Genomic DNA, 17,830 nt, shown 5'->3' on the forward strand with positions numbered 1-17,830 from the left:
CTCCAAGTCGAATGCTTCCACTCTTGTCATTTGGGGATATCTGTATTATTATAGACATGTGTTATTGATACAAATAGTGGTTCGCGCAAAGCCTGTAGGCAGACTAGCTTTTATGACGTTGTTCCCTAACCCAACCAACCTAATTATACTTAGGATCGCGTTGCAGGGATAACAGCTTCCAAAACTCTACCAGAGCTAAGTCGGCTCTTAGAAACCTTGTTCTTGACAGAATAGACTTAGGAGCAGTGGAATGGCATGACGTCAAGCCGTCAATGAGCGAAATAGTTGCATCTTGTTCCTTGAACACCTAGAGCTTCTCGCTACATTACAATTGAACATCCCTAAGTTACACTGCACGTACGGTAGTAACTTATCCCAGAAATGGCAAGTAAATAATCCTGCTGCACTGGCGACATAAATTGAAGAGAAATATCCGAACAGCATCCGATTGACGTAGGATAATGTGCCCCACAAACTCAATCTGCACCACATGTCTACCCTGGTCACGTAGAATACCCGGTAACTTCGATACCCACGTACCAATGCCGCAAGTCATACTGTTTAAATTGAAAGGCGATCCTACCCCACCGATCTATAGTATTATGCTTTGAGGGCAAATTGCAGTTATGAACCTGGGAGCCCAATTATTCACATAAGTACTGTCGTCCTCCTCAGACTAGGCATGGTGTCTTGGTGTAGTGTTCGCGTTTGCTCCATAAGTTATAGAGTCTGCCTAGGTAGTATACAGAGCAGATTCCAACATGCGCTTAGCAGCATCCATCACTGCCATCTTGCTGTTATTTTCCAATTTTTGGGCTCTCACGGGAGCGCAAACAACAGGTGCACCTGCCGACTCGCCCCAAGACTCAGACATATACCAGTCTTCCTATCTCGGTGGTGACCACAACATAGATCCATCAGATCTTCCGCACTTCACGCAGATATGGAACGCCACATTCAATTCAGACGAGAAAGTATGTCTCGCCAAAGTCGCTCTCTCAACGCACACTCCTCTTCTAATCATAAATAGCATTGGGCTCGCCCCCTCGTGCACACCCTCAGATCCACCGGCCGGCAGATTGTCTTTACCGCCTCGACTGAAAACCGTATTCGTACTTTCGATGCAGAGACGGGTGAGTTGTTGCATGAACGCCAGGTAGCACCACCATGGCCCATGGACCGCGCATACTGCACAAAGCTTGTCAGCCCGACACTAGGAATTATGGGAACACCGGTCATCTACCGCGAAGCGGAAAACGAGATTGCGTTCTTCTACGTCAAGAGCTACATTGAGGATTATCGTGAACAAGGTGGAGCTTATCCGCCGCTCAATTCCGTGTACTATTTGTACGGGGTGTATTTAGACACATTGCAGGATTTGTACAAGTACCCTATGGTCATCGATGGCCAGCCTTCTGACAACGATGCACGCAAGATCTTTTTGGGCGGCTTGGTTCTGCAGAGGCCTGCTCTTCTGCTGTTGGGCGATGTGCTATACGCTGGTTTCGGAGGCTTGTGCGACGCTTTCAATTACACGGGTAGCATTGTGGCTGTCAATCTGGCCACACAGAGCACATATACCTGGACTACCCAGGCTGGAAACGCGAGTTTGTATACAAACGACTGGACTTCATGGCATGGCGGCGGGGCAGGAGGTATATGGCAAGCAGGCATGGGTCTCTCTTCCAACGGGAAAGATGTCTTCTTCACCATCGATAATGGTGGCGGTTCGACATCGACTACGCTCGATACAGCCCCCCGCTCCGGCCACTTCCCTCTTACTGTTCTCTCTGAAACCGTAGCACGTGTCACTCTCTCTGAAGACTCTGGCCTTGGCATCCAACTCGTCGATTTCTTCCGCCCCTCAGACTGGCAGCAAGACTCAGGCGAAGACATCGGAAGCGGTGGTTTCGGCCTCCTCGACGCCGCCGTCTTCAGATCTCACGATGGAGCACGTATTGGTGTCGCCACGTCTACAAATCCGAAACTGTACGTTACGCGCGTAGATGATCTAGGAGGGTATCTGCAAGGCGGCAATGGAACAACAGACGGTATTTTACAGACAATACCACTAGACGGCGAGGTGTTCGGCGGCATAGCCAGCTTCCCTTTGGAAGGTGGGTATATCTACGTCAATCCGGGCAACACGGGACTATCCGCTTACGCTTTCACACAAAACTCCACGTCCTCTTCGTTGTTCAGTTTTGTGGGCAAGGCTTCTCTAGTTAATGGGCACTGGGGTGGCTCTGGGCTACCAACGGTCACCAGCTACAAAGGTAAGCCTGGTACAGGGATTATATGGGCCACAGATGTACAGCAGGGGTTGAGAGCGTACAGAGCGGTGCCAGTGAATGGATCGTTAGTTGAGTTGCCGCTGCCAAAGGTCGAGGGTGCGGTGAGGTTTGGAAGACCGGTATTCGGAGATGGGAAGGTGTTTGTTGTTGATGGGACCGGAAGGTTGATTGCAATGGGTAAGAATAAGTAGGGGGTATGCTAGAGAGGAAGGGGGCAGGGCCACGTATGACTGAGAAAGACATGAGAGTAGATATGTTCCTTGTTCCTGTTAGCAGTAACCGGTATACCTACTCAGTTGTCTACTCTAGAAGATATCGTAAATGACTTCATGGTGGCATGCTTGAATGCTGTTGCCTTCGTCCCTACCCGCTCGGCTCGCTCATCTCGGACTCCGGACTTGAGGCCCTTATGTCCGACTATTCCTCACTCATCCGCAATTTCGCCACTTATCTCGTCACAAGCCACCCAGGTAGCAGGATTCACACCTGAAAACCGATAGCAAAGCGATAGACCCGATGTTTCAACGGTCAGACTTGTCCACCACAGGCCAATGAGCTGCTTTGTGGGTATGCACGGACCATACCTGATGCATGAAGAGTCGGGCTTTGACAAGCTCCGATTGAAACTAGTCTGGTTTGAAGTTTAGCGCCATAGAGGGCGCAGGTGAATTGCATATATCTGTCTGGACCCCTCGTGCCTACAGACAGTGTTTTTTGCTTTCTACCGATCACTTATCATTTAATTACCTGGTACTCAAGATACATCACATGTAAAGGGTCGAGCGTATATACATTAGCACCATCAAACAATACCGTTTTCCCAACTTGATCAACGGCCAGAGTTGACTTTCGGTGGCCAACAATCCCGGACCAATAGCAGCACACGTGTTTGTGAGCAACGGCAACGCACAAAACAGGGCGATCTGACACGGGGCAACCGGGACACGCAAACGGGGGTTGCCATATAGGCAAAGGACTTATCTACTTCACCTCGCTCCCTTCGAATCTGCTACTCCCACCAGTCGTCCCTGAGCTGAAACACCCGGACAACTACCAACTATTACTCTTCCTACAACAACACGACAGTGCAAGAGACAAGGAATTATGTCGACTACATATCTCTCAATCCATGACTTGCTGCGCATCACGTATACATACGAGATGCAAGCAGCAGAAGCAGAAGCAAACATGCAACTGCCACAGGCAAGACCGCGATCAGATTCCGCGTGCTCAGTATGTTGCTTCTACCACACCATCTCAGTTAACTAGCTGTAATTTCTAACAGATCAAATAGATGCCAGAGATATGCGCACATCTCGACCCGCTCCCACCACACCCTCACATGGCGACTTCGACATCGGCGGTGCACGATGGCCTCTTCGAGACGGATTTCACCGAGATGTACTGTCGCAAGGCACGATGCGCATGAGAAGGTCGCCCTTTCCGCCTGTCTCTCCTCTCAACGCTGGAGCCCTGGTTCCCTTGCGTTGCGAAGCTTGATTTGTTCCATTTCACCGACTACGCGAAAGCGACACTATATGCTTACAGCAACCCAGAACGGACCGGATGCGCTGCGGAGGATCCAATTCCTGTTTTCCCAGACCAAATTCATCATCTACTTCTCAAGCTCAATCGGGCTCGAGCACCACAGACACAGAACCGCTGTGTTGAATCCCTTGATTGCTTCTAGAATGTACATCTTACAAAGCTCGACTACGCGTCCACCGTAGATCATTACATGATCGCACTCCATCAGTCGGCCCGATGCTGACTTTTCAACATTTTCCATTGGCCTATGCATGGAAGGGAGTGGACGACGTGTGGGGGGCAAAGGGAGCGGCGGCGGGAATGGGAAAGGAGAGTGGGGGCTATAGCGCGCAATCCCGCTTTAAGCGCCGGAATGTGCGTGGACGTCTCTTGATATGCTGGGATGGAACACTAAAGGTACTGAGCTTTTTCGGTTTCCCACGGTCTTTGAATGCATGGGATGGTCAGTTTTTATGTGATAGTACTACCTTTTCGAATATACCCGGTTATTTCCTTCTTATATTTATTTGATTAGCATACTGAGCTTATCTTAAGGTTTAACAAATGTTTTAATATCTAATACCGTGATACTCTTCAAAGGGATATTTGTTTCATTCTAATGCCAGAGGGTAATAATAATTCGCTTTGAAGACAGTCGTTAATCTTCACAATCTTTTCAACTTTCTAATTCCAAACATACCTGACAACCTTTTCCCTGTTAACGCCGTGCAGCAATCCACAAGCAGAAGTCGCCAATCCCTTCTCTCTGCTCTCCACTTACTCCACACTCGGCACCTGATCCTCAACCCTCCTCAATAACGGCACCCTCTCAGCATCTACATTGCCCTCGCCCTCCGGGTCCGGGTAAAGCATCTTCTTCCACTCGCCCTTGCCCACCTTGGCGACCCTCCACGTCCCCTGCTCCGCGGCCTCCTTGAAGAAATCCATATTCTCATCAAACGTCCGACCCCCAGTCTCAGGCAGATAGAAGTATGTCCACAGTCCCGCAAACGCATTCGTCGCTGCAAACACCAAAAAGATAAAATAATCCAGGTTGTTGAACAGCACAGGCGTGAGGAATGTGATTCCAAAGTTAGCAAGACCCCAAATGATAACGGAGATTGCGGTGCCCTGGGCGCGTGCAGTCGTGGGGAAGACCTCGGTGGGGAACAGCCAGACGGTAGAGAGCCAGCCGATTCCAAAAGCGCCGGTTGCGACGAAGAGAATGACAGTTCCGATGATGCCGGGGATGAGGACGGGGATGTGCAAGTCCGATGAGTTTGCTACGAGGCCGCCAAAGAGAGCGAGGAGTGCGAAAGACGTGGAGAGGATAGTGGAGCCGTGAATGAGGAGCTTGCGGCGGCCGAGGGCATCAATGAGGAGCCAGGCGAGTGTCATGAGGAAGAAGTAGGAGGTGTAGTTTCCGAGCGTCAGGTATTCCGAGTTGCGGACTGAGAAGCCTAGAAGCTGTTTTTTCTGTTAGTATTTCTCTTCCAAGATCGTGATTGAATCAGAACAAACCTCAAAAATCTGCGGCCCATACACACTAACCGCCCCGTAACCCGTCAACGCCTGATTAACCTGGCACATAACCGTCATCATGGTAGGATGGAACTGCTGATGTCCCGGTGTCAACATCTCCCAATACCCGACCTTCTCATCCTTCTCCTTCTCATGCTGCTCAAGCAACTCATCAAACTTTTCTTTGCCCTCATCCCCATAAATCTCGCTCAGCGCCTCTTTGGCATCATCCTGCCTATCATGGAAGATGAACCACCTTGGCGACTCGGGCAACCTTTCCACAAACGCCATGAGCAGCACGGGATAAACCTGCATGACGATGATCGGAATTCGCCATGCCCACTCGTTCCATTTGCCGAGGAGAATGGTGACGAACAAGTTGATTCCAAACGCCATGACGAGCCCGAAGATGTTGCTTTGGAACTCCTGAGCTAGCGCTTTGCCGCGAGAATCGTCGGAACTGAGTTCGCTCGAGTACGTGGGGATGACAGCGTCGATGCCTCCTACACCCAGGCCCATAATCACACGACCGGTTAACATGACGCCTAATGCGATGGAGCTGCTCTTTCCCAGCATACCCATGCCTGCGATAAACATGATGCCGTTGCCCAAACTAGCGGTTGCGAGACTGAAGAAGATGCTCTTCTTGCGGCCTAAGGCGTCGGCGAGCTTGGAAAAGAGGACGGCGCCCACGGCGCAACCGAGGTAGTATACTGCTACTATGACACCGACCATGGGCGATTCTTCAGCCAACCCCATGGTGAAAAGGTAGTGTTTGTTGGTGTTGATCAGGGACATCATGCCCTGGTCGTAGCCGTACAGTGCAATGGCTGTGGCGGAGAAGATCACAACATTGGTTTGCTTGTCCGTGATAGCCTGCTTCGCGTGTTCCACGAGGAAGGACATTGTGGTGGTTGAGAGGGCACCCTGATGCCTGGGCTTCGGGCAAGTTACTTCAAACAAGCAGATAAAGAGAGAGAGGTAACAAATGTAAAGGAACGTGGAATAAGCTGGGAATCGCAAGCTCTAGACTACCTCGCATCTCAACCCTGAAGGTCTGACGTACATGCAGAAAGAAATAGCGGTATCCATTCCAACGCTACTTTGTGATTCCTTGGTCACACAGCTAGGGCACATCATTGCTTGAATGTTTGACTAGAAGAGGCTTTTTCCAGGACCTATGACGAGTGTATGCAGACGCGCGATGTCGATCTGAGACTAGGCGCGGGAGAAGGACAAGAGCCCCACTAGTTTGGAAAGGGCCTTTTGTCGGTCAAGACGTCTTCATCATGTAGTCTTAAGCGATTTTTTGGTGTTTATTAATATCGCTGGACGTGTTCTGGGCGCGTCTACTATACGTCTGGGTCGAGCATATTTTGTAAAGGCACGGCATTGAAGCTTGTGCGATACTTTGTGCAGGCGCTAAGCTTCACAAATGCCGCGGAATCGAGATGCTTAGCGCCACCAACTATTAGCCACATCGTGCTCGATCGATCGACTTCGACCTCGACGCTTCATTGAGCTGCATCTTTCACTTCCATCACTAGTCACAGCCTCAGCTACATATCATGGGTCAGCAGTGGTTGGACGAGGAAACAGAATGATGGCAGCAAGGTCTTCCTGCATTATGCTAATACATATAGACCCTTCGATGAGGATTTACGCTACGTCAGCCACGTTATTCCTCGCCCATTTTTCGATCACGATGTTGACTGCAAGGCCCATGCCCGTCGTTCTACCCCAGACCCTTGGTTTCAATTATGGCACCTGCCCTGTAGTCATTCTCATGCCTTTGGAAAAGGCAAAGGAGGTCACCACATTAAGCTACATAGTCAGTGTGGTTCTTAGTTGGTCTTAGCAACGCAGTGCGCAACACCTTCTGGGGATTCAATGCACTTGTCGGTACCACAATCGGACGAGTATTGCCACTCTCCCTTCGGGTTGCAAGTGAGGATCCAGGCCGAATTCGTGAAAGGATTAATATTGCAAGTGTACTTGCCGGGGGTACATCCTCCGCGCGGAGCGAGCTCGGTTGATCTCGGCAGGATTTGAGTCTACAAAGTGTTGTTAGTTAAATTGTCATCTGAGAAGTGCTATTGCGAACAACCACCAGGTGGCGATGTTGTATTGCATGGCCATCAAGTTGAGTTCTCGACATGACCGATGCCAAGTCTGGTCTTTTCTGCAGCTATCAAACGTGGCAGTGCCCATGATGTGGGAGAAATAGGGGAGCGCGTGATAACAAATGCCTAAGGCTGTCGACTTACCGTGTCGGAACCTTCAACTTCTTCCAAACCCCTCCTGCAGCAGCTGCAATTGTCGCTGCACCTTATTCCCTTCTTGCAGTAGTGATCGGTCGAGCAGAATCCATACTGGCAGACCAGGACGCCGGTATGGTCGTTTGAACACTCGTATGTCTTCTCTGTTACAGTATCGTCTTTGTTAATGCCGGAAGAAATGAGCTGGTTGGTCTGACCACTGCTCTGGCGCTTCTCCGGGCTAGCTGGTTTCTTCGATTCCCAATTTTCATTGGGATCTATATGGATATTCATGTCCAATTCTGGATGCTCATAGTAATAGGCACTAGGTCATGTTAGCTACAAGGTCAAACAGCCCAAATCGATTATGTACGTACAGGAAATCGTAATTTATCTCGCCCTTACGAATGCAATCGGCCCCATCGCTATTGAAAATGCAGCTCTTCTCGCATTTCTCTATGATTGCACAAACTTGAGGTTTGGCGCAAACCATAAGGTCATTTTTGTTGCACTCGTAACTGTTCAATGTTAGACCCTCGGGTCGTCCTGGTTTAAAGTGGGTGTACGCACACGTTTAGGCCGTCGTTACGGTAACTGAATCTGAATTCCTCAGGGTCATGGGCGGGTAGCGTCCCAGCGAGCGCTACCATTCCATAGAGGGCAGCGATGAGGAACTTCATTGATGCTTGCGAGTTCTTTGAGATTTGTAGTATATGGTAGTTGATGAGAGCTGAGTAAGGTGGGAGGGAGAAAACACGAAGGATTCCGAGACTTATATATGACAGCAGATTCACGAGTTCCACTTGCTACCCCACCATGAACCAGTATTGGTACCTGGTTCAGGGTCCAGATTGTGGATGCTCAGTGTTTTCTCGGGCCAGAGCGGTGAGGCGAAGTGAAGTGAGAGGGAAAGATGTGGATGTGGAAGGAGCAAACATCCACGTAGATTTGTTCCACCTCGAGCCCTTAGTACACTCAAAGAGATCAATTTTACATAAAAGGCTACAATTCATGGTACTAATCACTTATAATTTTGGCTCGATATCGAGCCTTGGGACCCTAAGGCGATCCTATGCTCCAACTTTCCATCATCTGACCAATTGAAATAAACGCATCTATTATGTGTGTCTTTAAAGGAGCATGATGAAACTATCTACATAGATCGGGCATGATCCTACCACTCATACTTTGGAAGCTTCGGGCAGGCTGCATATTGTATGACACAAACACACGGAGCACACTCGTAATACGGGCGGTGTTGGTACGCGATATCAAAGTGCGGCAACAGCTGAACATTGGACCTTGATCTACATCAGTAGATCGAGTGACTATATATCTTTTTGTGTATTGGGTATATGTAACTTCCGCACACGTAATTGAAAGTTATAGTGAACTCAAAATGCTTAACTATTACTTACTCAACCCTACGTCATTTACGTCCAGGAAATCATCCTTTGGAATTGCATTAGACGCATAGGTGAAGCAATACGTGTAACGACAAACGAATACTTTTAGGCGCAACAACTAAGAATCTACCACAAGGTGCCAAATGCACTCTACCAAACAGCCCTCTATAGAACGCCGAGCCATGCAAAAACGTGCAAAGTCTAAGATATCTTCATACCATCGTAAATCCAAGAGTCATTGACACATCTACTCAGCCTCGTCATCCGTGTTGGGAGGTTGGGGTGTACCCTGATTGAATTGTTAGCAACCATGTTCAATGCTTCAACCTCAGAGCCAGACTTACCTTAGGGCTGTTCAACCAATCAATGTATCTCAATCTCCTCCTGACCTCCCTGTCTTTGACCTCCTTCTTGGTCATCTTCTTCTTCTTCCTCGACCTGAACTTCATGTCATCCTTGTTACCCTCGGCGTCGCTCATGACGGGCGTGCCAGTTGTCGATGGCGCAGCGGAGCTAACATTGCTGCTAACGTTGCTAGAGCCAGGGCGCGAGTCTTCGAAACGACCCATGTCGACGGCGAGGTGACCCTTGTGAGTCACGCGGCCGTCGGCGACATGCCATTGTTCAGGGCAGAGAGCGCCAACGAACTCTTCGTTATGCGAGATCATGATGACACCGCCCTTGTACTCACGAATAGCGACGGCGAGACCACCGAGAGAGTCGCGGTCCAAGAAGTTGGTAGGTTCGTCAAGGACGAGAAGATGCGGGTTGTTCCACATGGCACCAGCTATGAATGTGTTAGCACGTGATTATAATATTATGCAAGCAGTTGCAGTGAGTACTTACCAAGTACGACCTTGACCTTTTGGCCTCCAGAGAGACCAGAGATTTCGTTATGGTTCGCAATCTCGGGGTCCATGCCCAAATCCTCAAAATGCTTGGAAATGACCTTGGGCTCAAGAACACGGTAACCAAGACCCTCACGCGACGACTCATGATCGTCGAATTCCTGGACAAGCTTGCTGAAACCCTTCTCAATGAGTGTTTCGCGCGAAATCTGGGTGTTGTACTTGGGCAGCATGTGCAGCCACTTGACCTCGTACTGGAACGTCTTCTTGTACTTGGCACGACCGATGAGCGCCTCAATCTTGCGGGGGCCGCTACCATCGCCTAGATCAATGGGCGTGTCCATCTGCTTCTTGTCTTCTTCGGTGAGGACACGAGTCTGCTTCATGAGCACCTCACGATCATCGCCGTTGGCGTATCGCCATTGCAGGTACTGGTTGGGCGTCTTCTCCATATGCATCTCAACATGCTCAAGCGCGTGCTGCTTGATGTAACCAATACGCAAGTTAGGATGCTTCTCTACGACACCTTCTTGTGGAATGGTCTCGCCAGTAAGCATCTTGATGAGAGTGGACTTACCGGCACCGTTGGCACCGATAATGGCAACTCGCGACGACAGAGACAAGTTGCACGAGGCATCGACGAGAGATGGCTTAGAAGCACCGGGGTAGGTGTACGAGCAGTTGGTCATGCGAAGAATGGAGCGAGTGTTCGACTTGACACCTGTGAGGATACCAGGGGGAGGGAACTTGAACTGGACCTGAGAATCGGAGAGAGTGTAGTAGCTCTTGGCTTCAGGCTTCTGTCGGACGAAATCGGCAAGGTTACCCTTGTAGCAGACGAGCTTCTTCTGTTCATAGTGGTAGATGTCGGTGCAGACATCGTCGAGGAAACCGGAGTCGTGGGAGACGATCAGACTGGTAATCTCAGTGTGTGACTTGAGATACTTTCCGAGCCAGGCCACGTTGGCAACGTCCAAGTGGTTAGTAGGTTCGTCAAGAAGAAGCACGTCGGCGCGCATAAGCATGGCACGCGCCAAAGCCAGCTTCATCTTCCATCCTCCAGACAAGGAGCCGACCTTGTGTGATTGTCTGCCCTCTGGGCCAGCAGTGAAGCCAACCTCTTCCAAAACCTCAGAAATGCGCTCCCTGCTCTCGTCCGCAAATCGTGGGTCACGAACAATGTATTCGAGGATGGAGAGATCGGCATCTTCGCCCTGGTTGTGCTCGACGAAACAGGTCTTGACCTCATCCTGGGGTGGGAATCCTTCCAGTTTGCCGCTGGCGATACTGCGCATAAGCGTAGACTTTCCGGCACCGTTGCGACCGCAAAGACCGTAACGGTGACCCTTCAATAGCCGGAGGTTGGTGTGCGAGAGGAGCAACATGCCACCGTATCCGAGAGAGAAGACAGCGTTTACAATTTCAACTTCTCCGTCGTCTTCCTTGATGGGCTGACCAAACTTGCGATGGTCCTCGTCAACGTAGTATTTGTGTACAGCCTCGGCGACCTTGTCGGCGTCTCCAGGGTTGACCAGAGGCTCTACGTAAGGTGCGACGAGTTTCGGGATGCGCTGGAGCTCACGCTGTGTAACAACCTCTGCGATCATATCGGAGATGTAGTTCTTGGTAAGGGCCCAGATCTCAGCATCTCCAGGGAAGTTGAGGAGAGTGGCAGAAGCGTTGAGCTCCTTGTCCAGAACCTTCTGAACATCTGCTGGCTCTGCGCGGGCAATCGCACCGCTCTCAATGTTATGATCTGGGTCTGCCATGGCCTTCTCAATGACGTCCAACGCACGCTGACCGATTTCTCGGACTTCGGGTAGGGATGCGTTGTCCTTGACGGCCTTCACACCAGGGCGGAGCTTGGGCAAAAAAGCACGAGCCTCAATGGGATCGTGGACAAGCTTAGTCAGGTTCTCGACTACAACAACTGTCTGGCGGGTAACTTCTTGCGAAGTACTTGGCGTGTTGAGCGAGCGCTCGAGCAGAGGTGTGACCATTGCCAGAACGGGGGATGTAACGATGGCGACGAAGGTAGTTTGCGAAAGGGCGTGGATAGCCTTCTGCAGACTCTGTGTTGAAGGATCTTCGATAGCCTTGACGAGGAGCGGTATCCGGGGCGCGATATCATCGTTCTGGAGGAGAGTAGTGAGACTGTTCATCGTCTTGACGGATGCTTTGGTGACCTGTCCATTGTCAGCATATTTTCCTCATCTTAGGAGTACGGGGAATGACATACCTCAGACTTGAGATCGTGCATGCCAGCCTCGACAATGGGGATGAGGCCCTCGAGCTTCTTGCCCATGGCCTCGCGCAGCACATCTTTTTCCTTCTCGACCTCAAGGCTTTCCATGCCCATCTTTGCCTTGTCGGCCATGCGACCGATAAGCTCATAGGCAAAAGCGGCACCCTGCCACTTTCCGGACTTCTTGCCTAGGTACTTTACAAGCACAGGAAGGAGGCCAAAAACCTTTGCTTCAGCGCTCAGGTTCTCAAAAAGCGAGTCGAGAGCATACTTGGCGGACTCCTTGACGGAGCCGGTCTTGTCTGCAAGCAGATCGAGTGCCAAAGGGATCAGACCCGCCTCCTGGACGAGAAAGATGACCTCTGTCAGCCGCTGTGTGCGTGGGAGGCGCTCAAAGAAAGCGCCAAGAGCGTTCATGGCGCCCTCTCTCCGCACCGCGTCCTTTTTGTTGGCAGCGGATTTCTTGATCTCCTCGATGACTCCATAGCCCTGGAGGCCGCGGAAGCCAACCGAGTTCTGGAGAAGTGTGGTGAGGGCGTAGGCGGCGTCTACCGAGGCGTGCGACGTCTTGGCCGTGACGATGCTGCTGATGAAGGCGCTGACATCCTCCTGCGAGGGCGCGGGCGCAGTTCCGGCCTTGTCGACGACTATCGCGGGAGCCATGGGAGGCGATTCAGAGTGAGGCATCTGCAACAGAAGCCTGGTGTGTAGTGTCGTGTCGTTCTTTGAAACCGCAAGAGGGATTTCTTTTTGGAGGGGCTGCCCTTATCGATAACTATGGGGCTCACTCGCCGCTGCAGCGTAAGCAGCGCGAAATGGAATGTGTCGGGGTATCAAAAGTGCACAGTAGAGACGCCCCAACGGAAGAGTGGAGAGTCTATACAATACAAACGAGCACTGGGGAAAGAAAGAAGAGGATGCACGCAGTAGAAGGCGCTGAGGGGCGGCCTTGTATATGCCCAAACTAAATTATTATTTCAACCACGGGTCAAAGCGCCGCTTGCCTGCACGTTTTTCGTTTTGCCCGCCCTAGTCCCCTTCGGCTGCCTGCAGGGCTGAGATATACCGTCCTGCATCCCACACCGCATTCTGCTTCCTAATATCACATGCTGATTGGCGTTGACTGAAACAGGCGGCGAAGAATTCGATTCATGAGACTATGGCGCGACATTTTGAAGCTTTGGTTCACGCCCAAACTCGCGACTTGACTTTTTCTCCTTTCTCCGTTCCGAACTAGATTATATGCTTTAGCCGTACTCTGGATGCTCAGCCGTCATTTCTCTTTTGGTTCTCCTATGCATCTCGACTATCTGCTCCGCTGTTGTATCTGTCAGATGCACTACCACCGCGTCTCCATACAGCGCCGCGAGCTCCTCGAGACTCTTGTTCCTGGTCTCAAGGTACATGAAGTAGACGACAACTACCGACACCAGGGCCAGGCAGGCAAACACTAACACAATTAGCGCCTGATAAGTCTCAACACTTATTGTGGGACCTACCAACAAGTATTTATAGCCGACATTTGCGATAGCAGTCGCTCCAGGAGTTACAAATGTTAAATACGTCGTCGTTGCCATTGCGACGCCGGACGATCACGCATATCATACATTCCATCAAGTCAGTAAGAAGCGCCTACCTGTGTAAGAAAGAGGGACGACTTACAAATCTTCGATCCGTCCTGTCAATGGCCAACAGCGAGGACAGGTTGTCCAGAGCTCCTATAAGCGCGTACACACAGTACATTAGTATTGTAGATATTCTGTCAACCCCGGGTTCTTGTAGACAATAACAAAGTAGCGATTGATTACCAGTACGCCAGTAGCATTGGCAGCGTGCTGGATGAGCAAGACAAGAACACTCTCTACGGTACGCCCGTGTTTCGAATATCGACAGATATTGTAACCACGTGACTAGAGTCACATGATATCCTATTGTAGCAGGCACTGCCTGGTGGGCAAGTGCACTTACCTCTGAGCCGAGAGCTCTTGTACACATACATGACAACACGACAACAGATAGCAATACAATCGTTGATACACAGCCTCCACCCGACACTGCTCACGCAGTTACAGATATCCAGTCGAACTTTTCAGTTGGAGCTCAATCTGCGCAGCAACCTTATCCGGATTGTCTGGATCAGCACGGAACATTCTCAATAGAGCTCATCCTTCCGGTGCGCGCTTTTGGGCGATCAGCCGGCGAGGACTCTCTCGTCCGCAGATATAGCTGATGGGAAGTACCATGGGTGGTAAACAGGTGAACGCGAGCGATCCTCGCCAATCGAATGTCAGGTTCTTTGAGAAGTAGCATCTGGATCCAACCCATCATGCAGAGATGTTCTACTCACAGACAAGAAAGAACCCGTAGAGACCTGTTAGCATGCCTCGTTTGACGAGGCTCCGGCCAGATAAATGGGAACCAATGTAGCCAACCCGCCGAGGCCGCTCGCTTGGATGATCCGTACGATGATGAGCATTGCAAATGCACACTACTGGCTGTAAGTGAGCCGCTGAGTATGGATAGGACTGAGGCATGATGAGAGACCATAGCCGTCCAATTCTGTTAGTGAGATGACCCACCTCCCCAAAAAGTGCTCCTATGCATGCCCCGAAAAAGAAAGGAGCAATCACCGAAATCAAGATACTGTTGGTCTAGCTCGCGCCTGTTCCAGTTGTCTCGATATGAAAGTACCAGAAGGAACCCAATTGTCCGACACTGATTGCCAAAGAGGCGAATCCTGAAGGATTGTCAAAAATGGGTTTAAGATAGCGCAACATTATCTTATACCGAAACCGTATGTGAAATTGCCCTTGGCAATGTTCAACCCAACAGCGACATTGCAGGTACTTATTTTCGTCATGGTGTTGACAATAGACTACAACTACAAAGCATGAGGTCTACCAAATGACGTTTATATCTATCAAGAGGAGACAACTGCTCTATATGCACCATCCAGCTGGTCCCAGTCAAGCCATGACCCACAATTGGCATCCCGGGGAAGTGCATAACTCCAGATCATGTTCCTTCACGTTCCTAGCGATCAGCGGTTGAGGATTTGGGATTCCCAGCATTCACGTGATAGGTTAGATGCGAAATGTCATACGGGTGATGAAATCCGCAAATGCGAAGTAACGCAGATGCCTTGGGAATATACTAGATGAAAGACATTTATTTTCCTATCCTAGCGAACTATGTGGAGTATATCTTCCTGGATGAACAGATCGATATCATGAGCGGGTTGTAAGCATGGAGAAAACGGGAAGAGTGAGGAGAGAAAGGGATGGTATTCAGAAGACGCTCGTGTATACCATATCTCCGCTTGTCCTGACGACACTGTGAATAACCTGACAACTCATAATGTTCAGCTTGGATTAAAAGTGTTGGTTATATAGCGACGTATATTTTGGCTCGATTTGGGATAATGCATTTGCATACAGACTTTGTAAGACATTAATCACGCGGCATAGAGTGACACTGACTACTAGGACATCTAGAAAGAGACCAACGATATGATGTACTGACGAAGAAACAAATACACAAATCTAGTAACTAAATGGCGTAGCTTTTATTGTGTGAGTGCAATGTAATTCATAATTTGGTCTCCTCTCAAGCGCGTACAACTACCTTAAGAATTGTGCTAAACTGGGAGCAGATTCTAGCAATACCGTATAAATTTGCTTACGTTTAAGCGTGGCTTCTCTATGTGTATTTTTTGTAAATCTGTTTCTCCTCGTATAAATTACGTGATAAATGTTTTTTTAAGTTACAGCTTGCTTGTTCACGTGTAGTTCTAACCGTTACTCTACATCGACTTCTACGGCCCCATTTAGAGTCATTATAATAGCATATGCTATATTCCTCTTGGGCAGAGAAAGAAACTTGGGAGATGCGGAACGGCCTGTGGTAGTTATGGGCATCATCTCCAAGACGTTGCTGCTCGAGAGGGTAGGCGTTGGTAGATATTTTATATCGTCGACAAAACAGGATCTTTGCCAATTCTGCCGAATAGTAATACAGTGGTGATTCGGAATGTATGTGGAATAGCACCTATATCCCATCCCACTAGTCTGCAGGAAATTCTTTCTCTTTCTCTTTCTCTTTTGCAGCGACTAGAGCCAAACGCGAAATTATATATAAAAAACACGGCAAACTAGATAAGAAGCGAGATTCCTCCGTATATTTTGTCTAAATTTTATTCGTTAAGGGAATTTGCGAATACTAACCAAGGTGTAATTCTTGCGTTAATAGGGCATTCTGTCATTTTAGGTACAGCACATAGTGTTAGTTACCCGAAAAAGAATACATTCATTGCGCCAAAAGGAAATAGAGAGAATCTCGAAGAAGATGCGAAAATCATTCATGGAGCTGTCGGTGGGCTTCTGAAACTACATTCTGATAGAAATTATGTAAGATACCAATGATTCTTCAGTTCTTAAAGGGGGTTCGGGTTGTAATTAATGGAAATCTGTAAGTAACAAGCGTCTACAATTAGTACGCCATATCGTACAAAAGAGTTCATTCCGTTTGCAACAACTCCAAATATACTCGAATACGCTTGGGACTTCTTTGAATTCTTTGACAGAATGTTTCGTTCATCAGAGACAGTGTGAACTCTTTTCCGCGGGAAGATGACCCTGAGTCCTCGTAACGAGGTCTGTCACTGCCCCTCAGGGAGTCACACGCCATGGACCACAGGACGAGCTTGGCTGTATACATCGCTTCCTAACAGTGGCTAGGCAGACCAATCCATACAGGTTAGTACTGGTATCGGTCTTGATAGTCTCCCATGAAGATAGAGGCACTGCCTGAAAATCCACGAGTCGATTCCACTGACAAACGTGAAATCACCGACGTCATCTACTGCCTTTTAATCTACGATGACACCACGACAGAGCCTTGCATGCATGGCCACCCCGTACTACGAAATGAACAAGTTCAAATGTGTTGCCTCCTCTACTGAGCCCAGCCTCATCGAGAGATTTCAAGCGACGTATTTTAGAACCATGTCGCTAATATAATCACGACTCGTGTCTCTAAGCCGGCACAGTTACTACACTTATAGGCGAATAAGGGAAGCAAATCTTTACTGCTTTGTCTTATAATCAACTAGGCGGAGCTCCGAAGCGGTCGTCGATGAACAGGACATGACTAACGACCTGACCAGTACCTTTTCCAGAATGATGACTCGCTATTGAGAGTCGTCTTGACGCCCCCAATCACATGCAAATGCCATCTTCACACATACCCAGCCCAACTTCCCAATCTCCGAATATCAGCCTCGCTCAGCACTCACCGTTTCCCCGTCCAACAATCACACTGTCACATCACCCTATCCGCACGCCAGTCACACATACTCCCTTGCACACAGTTCCGATCACTCCCCACCAACCAATCACACCTCCCCAGCTACCCTAGACAAGAAAGAAACCCCACTTCAACATCATCGTAAACTCGTAATAACCCAATCTAAAACCTTTCCGCTGACGTTAAAAAAAAGAAAGTCTTACGGTTACGGGGGGACACGTTTGCGGGAGGAATTCCCCAAAGCAAGGAAACCGCGGTTACCGCCGCGAGGATCACCAGGCTAGAATACGAGATTACGATACCCCCAGCCAAGGTGAGCAAAGTAGGCGACGGGCTTCCAGGCAATCGGAGCGAGGAGGGACAGGGTGAGGCGAGAGAGAGTGACAGTGAGTAGGGCCGGGCCCTAAGGTAAGCAAACAAGCGAGGC

General features: G+C 49.5%; 6 protein-coding genes across 6 annotated transcripts; 2 read left to right on the forward strand and 4 right to left on the reverse strand.

Annotated features, from left to right (window-relative positions):
• Positions 1-761: 761 nt before the first annotated feature.
• PtrM4_108630 (TT-ORF1 domain containing protein) lies at positions 762-2,485 on the forward strand (the record flags this gene model as incomplete). The annotated part of the gene is made up of 2 exons (XM_001935894.1): positions 762-974; positions 1,031-2,485. 2 exons carry the CDS (start codon positions 762-764, stop codon positions 2,483-2,485), a joined length of 1,668 nt encoding a protein of 555 aa, XP_001935929.1.
• Positions 2,486-3,455: 970 nt separating this feature from the next.
• On the forward strand, positions 3,456-3,723 carry PtrM4_108640 (uncharacterized protein; the record flags this gene model as incomplete). The annotated part of the gene is made up of 2 exons (XM_001935893.2): positions 3,456-3,527; positions 3,589-3,723. The coding sequence occupies 2 exons, from the start codon at positions 3,456-3,458 to the stop codon at positions 3,721-3,723; spliced, it is 207 nt and encodes a 68-aa protein (XP_001935928.2).
• An 875-nt stretch (positions 3,724-4,598) lies between these two features.
• PtrM4_108650 (AraJ, Arabinose efflux permease) lies at positions 4,599-6,248 on the reverse strand (the record flags this gene model as incomplete). The annotated part of the gene is made up of 2 exons (XM_001935892.1): positions 4,599-5,288; positions 5,343-6,248. 2 exons carry the CDS (start codon positions 6,246-6,248, stop codon positions 4,599-4,601), a joined length of 1,596 nt encoding a protein of 531 aa, XP_001935927.1.
• Positions 6,249-7,186: 938 nt separating this feature from the next.
• PtrM4_108660 (uncharacterized protein) lies at positions 7,187-8,280 on the reverse strand (the record flags this gene model as incomplete). Its single annotated transcript, XM_001935891.1, has 4 exons — positions 7,187-7,396; positions 7,610-7,925; positions 7,978-8,118; positions 8,171-8,280. The coding sequence occupies 4 exons, from the start codon at positions 8,278-8,280 to the stop codon at positions 7,187-7,189; spliced, it is 777 nt and encodes a 258-aa protein (XP_001935926.1).
• A 1,543-nt stretch (positions 8,281-9,823) lies between these two features.
• PtrM4_108670 (Uup, ATPase component ABC transporter with duplicated ATPase domain protein) lies at positions 9,824-12,762 on the reverse strand (the record flags this gene model as incomplete). Its single annotated transcript, XM_001935890.2, has 2 exons — positions 9,824-12,040; positions 12,094-12,762. 2 exons carry the CDS (start codon positions 12,760-12,762, stop codon positions 9,824-9,826), a joined length of 2,886 nt encoding a protein of 961 aa, XP_001935925.2.
• Positions 12,763-13,346: 584 nt separating this feature from the next.
• On the reverse strand, positions 13,347-13,505 carry PtrM4_108680 (uncharacterized protein; the record flags this gene model as incomplete). Its single annotated transcript, XM_066107805.1, has 1 exon — positions 13,347-13,505. The coding sequence occupies one exon, from the start codon at positions 13,503-13,505 to the stop codon at positions 13,347-13,349; it is 159 nt and encodes a 52-aa protein (XP_065962254.1).
• Positions 13,506-17,830: the final 4,325 nt, after the last annotated feature.

This window comes from Pyrenophora tritici-repentis, chromosome 5, assembly GCF_003171515.1.
Source record: "Pyrenophora tritici-repentis strain M4 chromosome 5, whole genome shotgun sequence".
In the NCBI taxonomy this organism is placed as follows: Eukaryota; Fungi; Ascomycota; class Dothideomycetes; order Pleosporales; family Pleosporaceae; genus Pyrenophora; species Pyrenophora tritici-repentis.